Source organism: Amblyomma mixtum, chromosome 9 (genome assembly GCF_055824585.1).
Source record: "Amblyomma mixtum isolate Tamu chromosome 9, ASM5582458v1, whole genome shotgun sequence".
NCBI classification, from domain to species: Eukaryota; Metazoa; Arthropoda; class Arachnida; order Ixodida; family Ixodidae; genus Amblyomma; species Amblyomma mixtum.
In genome coordinates this window covers 52,439,774-52,454,827 of record NC_143020.1, presented here as the reverse complement: position 1 = coordinate 52,454,827, position 15,054 = coordinate 52,439,774, and the positions used below count along the sequence as shown (strand labels likewise).

The window sequence follows — 15,054 nt, the reverse complement described above, 5'->3', positions numbered from 1 at the left end:
CTGCTTGAGTTTCTTGAGGGTGGTGGTGTTTTTGCCATCGTTCTGGATGTCCAGGCCCAATACACGGAGGGTTCCAACCTCAGGTGCCGAGTCACCATTCAGTTCAATGGCAATGGGGGAGCGGGGCAGCGGTGGTTCTTAGGCCGGGTGAGGAAGAGTTCGGACTTCTCTGGGGAGCAAGACAGTCCGATGGTCCGTGCGTAATTTTGGGTCAGGGTGGCTGCTTCCTGTAAGGTGTTCTCTATGTCTCCTTCACTGCCGTGAGTGGTCCACAGGGTGATATAGTCGGCATAAAGAGTGTGCTTCAGGTGGAGAATAGTGGCCAATTTTCGGGCGAGGAGGATGAGGGTAATGTTAAAGAGAAAGGGGGAAAGGACGGACCCTTGAAGGGTGCCGATACTCTGAAGAGTGTAGGAGGGGGAAGACAGAGGGCCGAAGTGTATCTCAGCTGTCGGGTCAGTGAGGAATGCTTGAATGTAGGCATACGTGCGCGCACCCACATTCAAGGGGGATAGAGCAGTCATGATCGCCTGATGTTCAATGCGATCAAAAGCTTTGGAGAGATACAAAGCTAAGACTGCCTTGGTGTGACCCGGTGTGATCCAACTACATAAAACAATTTCTTACAGACCGTCAAGCCTACATACGCATACAGGATGCGGAGCACGGGCCATACACCATCGGCTCGAGGGGAACACCTCAAGGCGCGGTCCTGTCTCCCCTCCTCTTCAATTTGGCAATGCTTCATCTTCCCTCCAAATTGTCCTCTTTGCCCGGGATACATCACGCTCTTTATGCGGATGACATTACAATCTGGGCCACGCAAGGTAACCTGGGCCACATGGAATCCTGCCTGCAAGCAGCGGCGACCCTAGTCGACGACTACGCGGCCTACTGCGGACTCCAGTGCGCCCCGTCTAAATCAGAATTTGTGCACATACGTCCCTCCCCTCGGGACACAACTACGCTTTGCATCAGTCTCCCCTCGGGACCGATCCGGGAGTCCAAGGAGATCCGCGTCCTTGGTCTCTTCATACACCACCAACGCAGAGTCGACATCACCCTAGCCAAACTTCGCACGGTGGGAGACCAGGTGGGCCGAATGGTCCGCCGGGTCTCCAACAAGCGGGGCGGATTACGAAGCAAGGATGGACTGTGGCTTGCCCATGCTTTTGTAACGAGTAGAATCCTCTACTCAACCCCCTACTTGCACCTGCGCAAACATGATGATGACCAACTGGAGGTCATCCACCGGAAAGTCATCAAGCGGGCTCTCGACCTCCCGGTCACCACGTCCAACCAGCGACTTCTGGCCTTGGGCGTGGTGAACACATTTCGGGAGCTTCGAGAGGCCGACTTAGTCAACCAATACACGCGTCTTGCACAGACCACGTCCGGTCGCCGCCTCTTGGACCGGCTACACATCAAACATGACTACCATATTGAGGAAAAGGAGAGAGTGCCAGAACCCGACCGGGTCCGACCCCTTCCCCGCGACATGTCCAGAGAAGACCATAGCGGTCGTCGCCAGGCGCGCGCGGAAGCGTTGGCGCGATACTATGGTAACCAACAACATGTGTATTACGTGGACGTTGCCGGCCCACACCACGGGGTGTGGTACACGGCCGCAGTCGTACACAACACAAACACAGTCAACGGGCTCACTTTCAAAGCCTACAGCGCAACACACGCGGAGGAGATTGCCATTGCTCTTGCTCTCAGTACTCCCAAGTCGAAACACATCATCACCGACTCGCGAGGGGCCTGTCGGAACTACGAGTTGGGCTGGGCTCCCCCGCTTGCCTGGCGCATACTGGAATATAGCTGTCGATCTGAAGATCCAACTCCACGCAACCTGATTTGTGCCCCCGGTCACCAGGGACTCCAGGGAAACGAACAGGCCGATCAGGCCGCCCGCGAACTCTCTCCCCGGGCTATCTCCCTGTCCTTGGAAGGGTACTCCCAATCAGACAATCTGGCCATTACATTCAAACAAATCACCGATTACTACAAGGAGGAGCACCGGCGCTACCCGGCCCCTTGTAAGAGTCTGGATCGCGCTGACGAGCGCCTCCTCATCAAAATTATTACTAACACTGTACTGTGCCCGCTGGTGCTTAAACATTTCAATACATCCTTTGATGGCGCGTGCCAGTTCTGTGAGGAGGTGGCTGACACCTTCCACATGGTTTGGTCGTGTCAGTCAAACCCATCTATCCCCCCCAACCCCAACCCCACCAGAGAGGACTGGGAGGCGGCCCTGCTCGGCTGTCAGGACCTAAAGACCCAAAAGGCCTTGGTTCACCGGACGCGGGCGGCGTTGCTTGCCAATGGGGCCCCGGAATAGGGGCTCCACCTAGTATTGTTAGGGGAAAGGGCCAATAGGACCTACCCCAATCACCTCTCTGTAAATATTTATTGCATTATAAATGTTTTTCACCACCACCATGCTATGCGGGTAAAGATTGTTGTCCGCCATGTGACTTGTGAGTCTCGCTAACACGACATGCTCTAGGAGCTTCCCGAGGAATGAGGTTAGCGAAATCGGGCGAAGGTTTTGAAGTGTAAGTGGTTTGTTGGGTTTAGGTATGAATATTACCTTCGCGTGGCGCCAGGACTGTGGAAGGTTACCCTCCCTCCAGCAGTGGTTGAAATATTTCGTAATGTGGGTGATCGATTGGTCATCCAGATTACGGAGCATGGAGTTTGTGATTTGGTCTGCACCAGGTGCGGAGTTGGCGCGGAGAGTCAGGAGGGCCGCTCTGACTTCCGTCTCCGTGATGTCGGTGTCGAGTGTTGGATTTATCTTGTCCTGAGTAGTGCGGTAGAGGTATGGGGCCCCCTGGAGATGTGTACATGGTTTGAAGTGTGTCTAGAAGGGTGTGGGGATCGTCAATGTGTTCATGTGTGAGGCGTGTCACGTGGTGCTGTGTTGCTGATTTGGTGCGCGTGGGGTCAATGAGGTGTCGAAGGAGTTGCCATGCGCGTTTGCTGGACAGGTTTCCGGCGATGCCGTCACATATCTGTCCCCAGTTGGATCGGCAGAGCTCCTCAGAGTGCTGTTGGATTTGTGTCTGCAGTGCGGCCAGCCGCTTCTTAAGCGCTCTGTTGTGTTTGTTGCCTTTCCAGCGTTCTGGGATGCTGTGATAAGCCTCCCAGAGGTGGGCTAGGCGTGTGTCAAGGGTAGGTGTTTCGGTTGTAGTTTCAATGTCTCGCGTGTTGTGGTGAACGTCATGCTTGAGTGACTGCACCCATTCGTCGATGTCTGCGATGAGAGTGTCTGGGAGGGCGTTGCGTGCAGCGCGAAATGCATCCCAGTTAATGAGTTTGTGTATTGTATTTGCGTGACGGGGTGGTTTGTACGGGACAGTGATTTGTATAATGTGATGATCACTGCGCAGTGTATGTTGTGTTCTGCTCCAGGTAACGCCGCGGATACAGCGGCTCTGCGTCAGGTCAGGACTGGTGTCCATGCTGACACGGTTGCCGATACGCGTAGGCGTCTGAAACGTGTTGTGCACAGTGAGTTGGCGGTTCTGAAAGAGCAGCCAGAGCCTGCGACCTCGATGTGTCGTGGTTGCGTATCCCCAGTCAGTATGCTGACTGTTGAAGTCCCCACCGATGAGTAGGGGATGTTTCCCTGCTAGATGGTGTAGCTTTCGCAGAAGTGATTCTAGCGGGGTCATCGGTAGGGACGGGGGGTGGTATATGTTTGCTATAAATATAGAAGGAAGTGAATGTGTGTGATGTATAAGTTCTGTGATCACGTAGGGCGTCTCAGACGTGATGTGATGAGTTTTCTAGGAGAGGCTACGGTGGATGAGTGTGGACGCCCTGGGTGTGTTAGTGGTATCCGAGTGTGTAGATGTGTAGCAGGGGAGGGTTGCCCAGTGTGCAGTCTCCTGTAGAAGTAGTATGTGCGGCGTGGGTGTGATGGTGGGAAGGAGAAGTTGCAGAGGCGCGCGCTTTGCCCGGAAGCCGCGGCAGTTACAAGTTAAAATGGGTAGATAATTAGTGTTCCCCCCGCCATATTGGATGATGGGGGGATTGAGGATGGAAGTAAGACGGGTGTCAATTGGTATGTATGGCTCATGATAGGTGGTTTGTGCTTGCGGAGGAAGGATGGGGGGAGTGGAGGGGGTTTGAAGTTGGGTGAAGCGATGGTTAAGATTATGTTCCAAGAGCTCCATCATCTTGGTGAGCATAGCGTCCATGCGCTACTCAAGTGTTTCGGTGAGGGTGGCAGCAAGGTGATTGAATCTGGCCTCGAGGCGTGCGTCTAGCTCTTTTAGTTTGTGGTCAAATTTGGCTTCGAGTGCTGCTAATTTAGGGTCTATTTCTAAGGGCACGGGAGGGGGGTGATTCTCGGAAAGATGTACAAACGTACCCTCGATCTCCCGGTGAACACGTCCAGCCGGCGCCTCATGGGCCTAGGGATGGTAAACACTTTTGCAGAGCTCCGGAAGGCACACTTTACCAATCAATACACAAGTCTTTCAAAGACGCCGTTGGGACGCCGCCTATTAGCCAGACTACACATCCACCACCCAACACTAATGGAAGAGCGCGTACGCATCCCCGAGGTCTGGAGATACGCCCTGCACGTGTGTCCTCTTCCATCCAACATGACACGTGACGACCACAGTGGCAGGTGCCTTGCGCGGACGGAGGCACTGACCCGCCACTATGGAAACAAATCCGGAATCTTCAACGCGGACGCCTCCGGTGGTACGCGGCCGCAGGCGTCCACCAAAACTTCGTGGTGAACGACCTAACGTTCCGAGCTCAAGACATAACACATGCGGAGGAGGTCTCCATTGCGCTAGCCGCCGCATACCAGGACTCGCTAGTTATCATTACCGACTCGAGAGGGGCCTGCAGAAATGTTCAACAGGGATACATTCCTTTCTTTGCGTATCGTATCCTTCAAAATAGCGACTACCTCGGGGCCCCCGCCTCTCGAACGATCGTATGGGCTCCTGCTCACATGGGCCTCAAAGACAATGAAACGGCAGATGCCGCCGCCCTCACGCTCACTCTTCGGGCAACGCCTTCAGACCCTTGGGAAACGGATCCTGAACCCAATCCGGCCGTCACTTTTCGACAAATTACTGAGTTGTACCAATCCGGCCACGCATTTTATCCTAAGCCCTGTAAGGGCCTTACAAAGACGGAGGAACGCACACTCCTCCGTCCTTACACGAAAACACTGCTGTGCCCGGCAGTTTTAAAGCACTTTGACCCTGCATGTACAGGAAAGTGTCCGTACTGTGCGGAGAATTCTTCGGACATCTTCCACATGGTATGGGCATGTCAGTCAACCCTGAACCTCGCCCCAAAACCCAACCGCACCCGGGAGGACTGGGAGGCAGCCCTGCTTGGCTGCTCCGACCTGGTGAGCGGGAAGGCCCTGGTCGAGCGCGCCCGAGACGCAGTGGTCGCCAATGGGCTCCTGCACTGAGGAGCGCACCTAGTGCTTGTAAGAGGTGGCCCTTTCCGGGATACCTGAAACTCCCTCCCTTAGTAACAGCTGACATACGCAAGGCTTTCTACTACTTATCGCACGACCACATCCTCACCATAATAGCTGACACGCAATGCGGACACATGTACAACTACATAAGAGCTTTTCTCTCCCACCACTCCGCTCGTATTCGCTATCTCGACAAACTGCCTCACCCCATTCCACTCACTCGTGGAACTCCACAAGGTGAGAGAGAGAAAAAAACTTTATTAACACAGGAATTCGGGGCACGCCCCAGGGTCCCCGCACGACCCCACTGCACTCGTGTTTATGTTCCTGAGGTCCATAACACTGGCAGCACGGCCGGTGGCGATGGTCTGCACGGCCGGGTCCTCTGAGCGCAGCAGGGTCTCCCAGTCCTCCCAGGTCTTGAGGTTCCCTAGGTCCCGCGGAGGAGGGTCCGCCGGGCAGAGGGAAAGGATGTGGAGGGAAGAAGCCGTCCTCTCACTTCCACACCTCAGAGCCCAAACTGTCCACACACATATGCCGACATAGAACACTGCCTTACACAATGCCACGTAGCCTTCCAGTCCCCCGCCTATCCTTTCCCGCCACCCCCACCGTGGCCCATCTGGCTTGCCTCCTGGGACCTGAACCTGCAACGCGCCCTCGTCACCTTGGCCCAGAACCTATTGAACGCCTAACATAAAGGCTGTTAATAAAAAGTGTCACACCACCACCACCACCCTACCAATTATGGAACAATAATAAAGTTTTTCAGACAGACAGACAGAGAGAGAGACGGGTGTCCACCGAGATATGTGAGACAGTTACTGCTTAATTTCCTTTCCTGAAAATCAATTTTCAGTTTCTTCATTACGGCCCCTCTTTCTTCTTTCACTCCCACTTCCTCCCTTCCTGTGCGGTGCGGTTCGGGTGTCCACCGAGATGACATAGGATTACTGCTGCATTTCCTTTCCTCAAAAAGCGTTGCGTTCAAAGGGCAAGGCATCGCGCCGAACGGGTGGTGGGGTCGCCTGCACTCCCTGGCCGCGCTACAACACGCTGTCGCGTTCCACTTCTAAAGGCGAAGCTTAAGCGTCATTAATTAGCAGTGAATTAGCATAAGTCATTAAACAGTAAATGGCCACTGATTAGTAATTTGTAATTACCTAATAATTCGTCACTAATTATGCGTGATGTCACCGGAGCCACAGACGCAGTCAAAGTGGTGCGAAAACGCTTTCGCCTGTACGCACTTCAGAGAGTCAGAGTGCCCCCTGAATTTTTTTGCTTGCCATCGCTGGGATTTTCTGCACTATCTGCGAGTACACACACACACACACACACACACACACACACACACACACACACACACACACACACACACACACACACACACACACACACACACACACACACACACACACACACACGCCGCCAGCTGTTCTTTTAATGGGAGAGAGAGAGAGAGAAAACTTTATTACAACAGGAATTCGGGGCACGCCCCAAGGTCCCCGCACGACCCCACTCCACTCAAGTGTTTATGTTCCTAAGGTCCATAACACTGGCAGCCCGGCCGGTGGCGATGGTCTCCACGGCCGGGTCCTCCGAGTTCAGCAGGGTCTCCCAGTCCTCCCAGGTCTTGAGGTTCTCTAGGTCCCGCGGGGGAGGATCCGCCGGGCAGAGGGAAAGGATGTGGAGGGAAAAAGCGAAGGGTTCTGGGCATAGGGCGCATGCCGGAGTAGGGAAGGAGGGATGATAGTGGGCTAGGGTAAGGGGCGAGGGGAGAGTGTGTGTCTGTAATCTGCGCCAGAGTGTTGCGTGTCTATTATCTAGGGAGGGGTGGGGCGGAGGGTAGAGCTGGCGTGAGGCTCTGTATACCTGGGTCAGCTCACTGAATGAGTGCATGCGCTCCTTCGTGAATCCCTGATCCGAGGCCACCTGAGCCCGGTTTAAAGAACCTCGGGCTAAAAGGTTGGCGGCCTCGTTTCCGGGATTCCCGGAGTGCGCAGGCACCCACATCAGCTCCACTTGGCGGGAGAGAGAGAGAGAGAGAGAGAAACAACTTTATTGCCATAGATTGGAGGGATTTAGGGCAGGTGGGCATGGTGTGGCCCCCAGGTGGGGGCGACTTCCTGGGCCCACGAAATGAGTGCCAGTTGGATGCTCTTGTCTGGCCTTTTGAGGAGTTGGTTCCATCCTTCTTCGCAAGGCATTCAAAGTAGCACTTCATCTTTCCCTCAACACACCCACAGACAGATTACTAGGCTTGGGCCTCCACAACACGATCGGGGAACTGGTGGAGGCCCACCGACAGGCCCAATACATCAGCCTCACACAAACCTCCACACGTCGGTATATCGTGGACACCCTCGGAATAAAAATACCGGCCAACGACCCAACCCTCCTCGCCATCCCACGATCCCTTCACCGAGAGCTCCTCATCAGGCCGCTCCCGAGGAATATGCATCCGTCCCACCATGAGCAGCGCCGCAGAGCCCGTGCGAAGGCACTCCATCGAGCGTACGGCTCCGAGCCGGACGCCGTATGGGTGGACGCTGCCTGCACGGGTGATGAAGCGGCCGCAGCTGTGGTGGACTCCTCTTTATCCACCCTTCTCACACTACCTCTCCCTCCAGACACCTCCCCAGAAGTAGATAGTACACTCTACCAGAGGCTGCAGAGGAAGCCGCCATTGCACTTGCTATCACCCGCACGGAAGCCCGGTACATTTTAAGTGATTCTAAAACTGCGATTCTAAATTTTGCTCGAGGCCGTGTGCATGTCCCTGCTTTTGGCATACTAGACTCGCCCGATGCACCCCCGCCCTCCAAGTGGAGCTGGTATGGGTGCCCGCGCACTCCGGGAATCCCGGAAACGAGGCCGCCAACCTTTTAGCCAGAGGTTCTTTAAACCGGGCTCAGGTGCCCTCGGATCGGGGATTCACGAAGGAGCGCATGCACTCATTCAGCGAGCTGACGCAGGCCTACAGAGCCTCACGCCAGCTCTACCCCCCGCCCCACCCCTCCCTAGATAACAAACACGCAACGCTCAGGCGCAGACTACAGACACACTCTCTTCCCTCACCCCTTACCCTAGCCCACTATCATCCCTCCTTCCCCACTCCAGCATGCGCCCTATGCCCAGAACCCTTCGCCTCTTCCCTCCACATCCTTTCCCTCTGCCCTGCGGACCCTCCCCCGCGGGACCTAGAGAACCTCAAGACCTGGGTGGACTGGGAGACCCTGCTGCGCTCGGAGGACCCGGCCGTGCAGACCATCGCAACCGGCCGGGCTGCCAGTGTTATGGACCTTAGGAACATAAACACTTGAGTGCAGTGGGGTCGTGCGGGGACCCTGGGGTGTGCCCCGAATTCCTTGTACAAAAATGGCTGAGGCTTAACTTGGTTAAGCCTGGAGAATGCGAAGCATCATCGTGTCGCGTAATTTGGAGGCGCACAACCACATAAAACCAAACAAAACAACCACAGCGACGGCGCGAGGTGGGCCCCCGTTTCTCCAGTGTCGTGACGTCATCGTGTCACGTGGTGTGACGTCATGTATCACGTGATCTGGAGGCGCACAACCACAGCGACGGCGCGAGGTGGGCCCCCGTTTCTCTACTGTCGTGACGTCATCGTGTCACGTGGTGTGACGTCATGTATCACGTGATTTGGAGGCGCATAACCACGGTGAAGGGCTGAAGTGGTAGCTAAAGTAGTATGCTTCGCATAATAAAGTTTTTTTTTCTCTCTCTCTCTCTCTGAGTAAACTCAGATTGGTACATGTATTAGTCTGCAGTTGTCTCCATGCAACCGACTGCTCTCTACTAAGGTCTTTGTGGGGAGGAGGGTAGGCTACTTCATTCCCTTCGTGCAAGCGGGTCCTGACCTATGCCTCATTGTGGGAGCATTCATTATAAGCTCATACGCATAGGGCTTCCCATCCTAAAACAACCCGTTGTATTTTCTTCTGAAACCAGTTACACCAGCAGAAAAAAAAACTTTGCGCATTGGATGAAATGCGATGTGATGACTTGGTATCAGTGACATAGGAAAAGGCTTTTGCAGCTCCACGGCCAGGAAATTCGAACATTGTCTGTGCTCCAAAGCAAGTTATTCATGGTGACCCTCGGATGACTGTAACCTGAGCGCCGACTCCAGCGGCAGTGCTTTCGTTTATGCTTTTCATTCCTTGAATGTAAAAAAGTTACGTTACTTTTTCGTGCGAAGTTCGAGCTCAATGTAGCTCACGCAACAATCTATGGCTACGCACAGTTGTTGCTTTCGCAATCCTCCACGTTTAACCAGCGAGAGAGAGAATCATTATTGTAAGAGGAATTCGGGGCACGCCCCAGGGTCCCCGCACGACCCCACTGCACTCAAGTGTTTATGTTCCTAAGGTCCATAACACTGGCAGCCCGGCCGGTGGCGATGGTCTGCACGGCCGGGTCGTCCGAGCGCAGCAGAGTCTCCCAGTCCTCCCAGGTCTTGAGGTTATCTAGGTCCCGCGGGGGAGGGTCCGCCGGGCAGAGGGAAATGATGTGGAGGGAGAGGCAAAGGGTTCTGGGCATAGGGCGCATGTCGGATTGGGGAAGGAGGGATGATAGTGGGCTAGGGTTAAGGGGAGAGAGTGTGTCTGTAGTCTGCGCCAGAGTGTTGCGTGTTTGTTATCTACAGAGGGGTGGGGCGGGTTTTAACCAGAGCTAAACCACATCAAATGTTTTTACAGCGAAAGCAGAGGAATACGTCACACAGCTGGCAAAACAAAATTGGCAACAATTCAGCGACTCTCTTAGTGGGACGCTAAGCACGACACGGACTTGGCGTATCCTTAGAGCGCTCCTCGATCCGACTAAGACAAAAGCTGAAAACAATAAATCCATATACCGGTTCATTCACCAATTCGAGGGCACTGACTCGGAACTCCTCGACAGATTGCGCGCCAAATGCTTTGGCAGCACGAACCCGCCAACCTATACAGGGGAGTACCGGGGAGACGATAACGCTAATCTGGACAGACCCATCACACGAGAAGAGGTCTACGCGGCCATGCGAAACACCACCAGAAATACGGCCGCGGGAGCGGATAAAATAAACAATGCACTCATCCGCAACCTCAGCGATGCGCTGGTCGCTGAACTGACAGACTTCCTCACCAAACATTGGGAAGCTGAAACTGTCCCCGAGGAGTGGAAACATGCTGGAGTGGTGATGATACCCAAGCCAGGCAAGAAACTGCAGATAGAAAACCTCAGGCCGATCTCGCTTACGTCATGCCTGGGAAAACTATACGAGCGAGTGGTAACGCAGAGACTTCAAAACTACATGGAAGACAAGGAACTGATCCCTCACAGGATGTTCGGCTTTAGAGCAAAATTATCAGCTCAAGACGTACTCCTCCAATTATATGAAGGTGTACTTCGGAACGTTCCTCGGGACGGAGAAAACGTGATAATGGCCCTAGACATCAAAGGGGCTTTTGACAGTATGAGCCACGAAGCAATCCTTACGGGCCTGGACAACCTGAACTGCGGGCGCAGGATTCACGGCTTCGTCAAAGCATTTCTATCCAACAGAACTGCAACCATCGGTATAGGAGAACTTCGATCCGAGAAGTTTCGAACGCCTAAGAAGGGAACACCTCAAGGGTCGGTCATTTCACCCACGCTATTCAACGTGGCCATGATCGGACTGGCGAAGCAACTAAAAGAAATTGACGACATCCACCATGCCATTTATGCCGACGACATCACAATATGGACCAACACTGGCTCACTCGGCGAGAAAGAGGATAGGCTACAAGAAGCGGCCACCTGCGTTGAAAACTATGAGAAAGCAAGGGGGCTAGCATGCTCGACCGAAAAATCTGAGCTCTTACGGGTTTGGAGAGGAAAACGGAACCGAACAGTCCCTACCAGTAAAGAACTTCGACTACAAGTTTACCTCCAAGGAGAACCAATACCAGAGAAGACACTCATACGGGTACTAGGGATGTGGATACAGTCAAATCAACGCTGTACTCACACCCTTGCGCTATTAAAGGCATCTACACCCCAAGTGGCCCGCATGATTACGCGCATCTCACACAGACGTCATGGCATGCGAGAAGAAGACACACTCAAGCTGGTCAGGAGCCTAGTGGTCAGCCGGGCGACATACAGTCTCCCGTACTACATTCATATCAAAAGTGAAATACAACAGGCGGACGCGATTTTACGCAAAGCGTATAAAACCGCGCTTCGACTACCGCATGACACCTCAACTGAAAAGCTCTTAGCCTTGGGACTGCACAACACGTTCGAGGAAATACGGGAAGCGCAGCATGTTGCCCAAATGCGCAGACTACAGCAGACCCCCACAGGCAGAGTTCTTTTAAAGAAACTGGGCTACACCGAACAAATTCGAGAAATATTGAGAACTAAAACGATCCCCGATGAGTACCGCAGCACGCTCAGGGTGGCACCAATACCAAGAAACATGGACCCGAACCTCCACAAAGACCGAAGAGAGGCAAGGGCCGACCGCTTACAGAAAACACACGCATCCCAGGATACAACAGTGTATGTCGACGCTGCCACATATGCCATGACTAGGGGACAAGGCACCAACAACGCAGTGGCAACTGTAGTCAACTCGGAATTACACGAGATTACCAGCGCCTCCCTGCAAGACTGCACGATAGCTGAGGCTGAAGAAGCGGCCGTCGCTCTAGCGGCAGCGGAGGGCTATCGGACTGGGCGGTCACTGACAATTCTTACTGATTCACAAGCAGCCTGCCGCAACTATCTTTGCGGTAGAGTCGGTCACAGAGCGCTCCGCATACTCCGCTCTGTAGACTGCAAGAAGCAACAAACACATGCAAAACCACACAAGCCGATCAAACATAAGATCATCTGGGTACCGGGGCACACGGGGGTGGCAGGAAACCAAGACGCAGACAGGATAGCTCGAGGATATACTAACTACCGAGCATCCAACGTCAACGACCTTGAGGAATCCCTGCCAGTACCTCAGGAATACTCGGCCATACTAAACAACTACAAAGGCAGCAGGATGCGGTACCCACCACCGCACAAATCTTTAAACAAAGAAGAGGCTGTCACATGGAGACAACTTCAAACGGGGTCATATCCAAGTCTAAACACACTAAGTAAAATTCACCCCACACTTTACGCACACAATTGTCCGTGTTGCCATGGAAAACCTACACTGTATCACATCACATGGGCGTGTCAAAAAGTCGACATCGTCCCAGTTATACAAAACCCAAGTGTGGAGCAATGGGAGGGTCTGCTCTGCAGCGACTGCCGCGATGACCAGATCGGTTTGATACGGCGAGCTCAGCTGACGGCAGCATCCAGCGGAGCCCTGGAATAGGGGCAACCGACCGTTGCGGATGGACTCATCTGACCACATAAAAAAACCTTGTGCTACAGAGAGAGAGAGCGAAAAAACTTTATTGTACAAGGAATTCGGGGCACGCCCCAGGGTCCCCGCACGACCCCACTGCACTCAAGTGTTTATGTTCCTAAGGTCCATAACACTGGCAGCCCGGCCGGTGGCGATGGTCTGCACGGCCGGGTCCTCCGAGCGCAGCAGGGTCTCCCAGTCCTCCCAGGTCTTGAGGTTCTCTAGGTCCCGCGGGGGAGGGTCCGCCGGGCAGAGGGAAAGGATGTGGAGGGAAGAGGCGAAGGGTTCTGGGCATAGGGCGCATGCTGGAGTGGGGAAGGAGGGATGATAGTGGGCTAGGGTAAGGGGTGAGAGAAGAGAGTGTGTCTGTAGTCTGCGCCAGAGCGTTGCGTGTTTGTTATCTAGGGAGGGGTGGGGCGGGGGGTAGAGCTGGCGTGAGGCTCTGTAGGCCTGCGTCAGCTCGCTGAATGAGTGCATGCGCTCCTTCGTGAATCCCAGATCCGAGGGCACCTGAGCCCGGTTTAAAGAACTTCGAGCTAAAAGGTTGGCGACCTCGTTTCCGGGATTCCCGGAGTGCGCGGGCACCCATATCAGCTCCACTTGGCGGGGCGGGGGTGCATCGGGCGAGTCTAGTATGCCAAAAGCAGGGACATGGACTCGGCCTCGAGCAAAATTTAGAATCGCAGTTTTAGAATCACTTAAAATGTACCGGGCTTAATAAAGTTATCCTATCCTAAGGCGAAAGCCTTTAATGTCTCATCGTTGTAAGCACCAGTTGTAGACAGAAATGTCACGCTTTTCAATTGGTCTAAACGGCCGTGACGTCACAGTGCGCGAATTTCAAACGGGGCCAATTGTACTTTGGCTAGTAACCATGCAACCAGTTGAAGGGATCGTATGGTGATGCTGTAAAGTGGTATTGTGCTTAGTTAATTGCTTAGTTATTCAGTTGGCCTAATTAACTTTTCTAGTCAGGCCATATAAATAAATAAAACCGAGTAGGAAATTGGTCGAGCTCGGGAATCGAACCCCGGTTTTCGGCGTGCGAGACGAGCATGCTATCCACTCCGCCATGCCAGCTCTTTTTTTTTTTCATGGTATTTATTTACATGGTTTTGTATACAAAGCATATATATACATATGTGTGTGTGTATATACACACACAAAAACAACTATTTACAGAGCACCTAGGTAGGCGCTACGTGGCAGAAACATAATAGTAACATATTATAACTAAAAGGCCGGTAAAGATATACAGCGCATCAGGAGAGGGAACCAATCCGGTACAAAGTCCGATTTTTTGTAAATGTCCGTTACCTGCAGCAACATTCGGCTAAAGTGAATTCTGGGCGAAACAACAGGTTCAACGTTGCGATCTTGCATGCGCGTTTTCCAAAGACTATGAAGGCCAATCAGAAGAATCATATCGTAAGGATTCGAGTCAGGTTGGGAAACAACAAGGTAGCGCACACTGTAGGAATTTAGGAGGAAATCTTTCTGTAGCGTCCTTTGCAACACATCCCAAAACAAAATCGCGTCTTTGCAGTCTATAAAACAATGTTCAATTGTTTCAGGCACATTGCACAAGCGACAGTTTACAGAAGACACAAAAATGTTTTTCCTATCTAGCCACGTCTTGACAGGTAGAGTTTCAGTGTGTAATTTATAGAAAAATGTTTTGGTGCAAGGAGAAATTGGCATTTTACGCACTCGCTTTAAAACATCATGACCCATGAGCCCAACGTAGACGGAACGATACAGTGGGGGCGGGAAGAGCATGGATATCAAATCCCTGTACAGATTTTTGCGCGAAACAGAATATAAGTACTCATTTGAAAATCGAACTGTCAAAAAACGCACGGAGGCATAAACTTCCTGCATAAAGCCTAGTAAACGGGGTCGTTCAGTAAAATTGGAAGAAACTACTAAGTTCGGAAGTAGAGTCATGAAGTTAACCTGCAAGAATGCTCTAATAATCGGAAGGGAACAAGCACGAAAAAAAGAAGAAACGGGCAACCAACTGTCTCACATACAGGTGCTCTAGGCCCAGGCCTCCTGCACAAACAGGCCTGAAAAGGTTATCACGCCGCATGGGCTCAAATTTGGAGGACCAAATAAACGTCGCAAATATACGATGGAAACGCTGTATGTAATGTCTGGCGCAGTGAAGGACCTG

At 53.0% G+C, this 15,054-nt stretch overlaps 1 protein-coding gene across 1 annotated transcript; it reads left to right on the top strand.

The window, feature by feature from the left end:
- The first annotated feature begins 1,498 nt into the window (after positions 1-1,498).
- Positions 1,499-5,461, top strand: LOC149328995 (uncharacterized). The gene is made up of 2 exons (XM_089562031.1): positions 1,499-1,632; positions 4,744-5,461. The coding sequence occupies exons 1-2, from the start codon at positions 1,499-1,501 to the stop codon at positions 5,459-5,461; spliced, it is 852 nt and encodes a 283-aa protein (XP_089418157.1).
- Positions 5,462-15,054: the final 9,593 nt, after the last annotated feature.

Bases quoted from the DNA above. Each gene is read 5' to 3' on its own strand.
- LOC149328995 (XM_089562031.1), top strand. From the start codon at position 1,499: ATGTCCAGAGAAGACCATAGCGGTCGTCGCCAGGCGCGCGCGGAAGCG. The intron at 1,633-4,743 runs CGTACACAACAC...CGCGGCCGCAGG, and splicing joins GTGTGGTACACGGCCGCAGT to CGTCCACCAAAACTTCGTGG.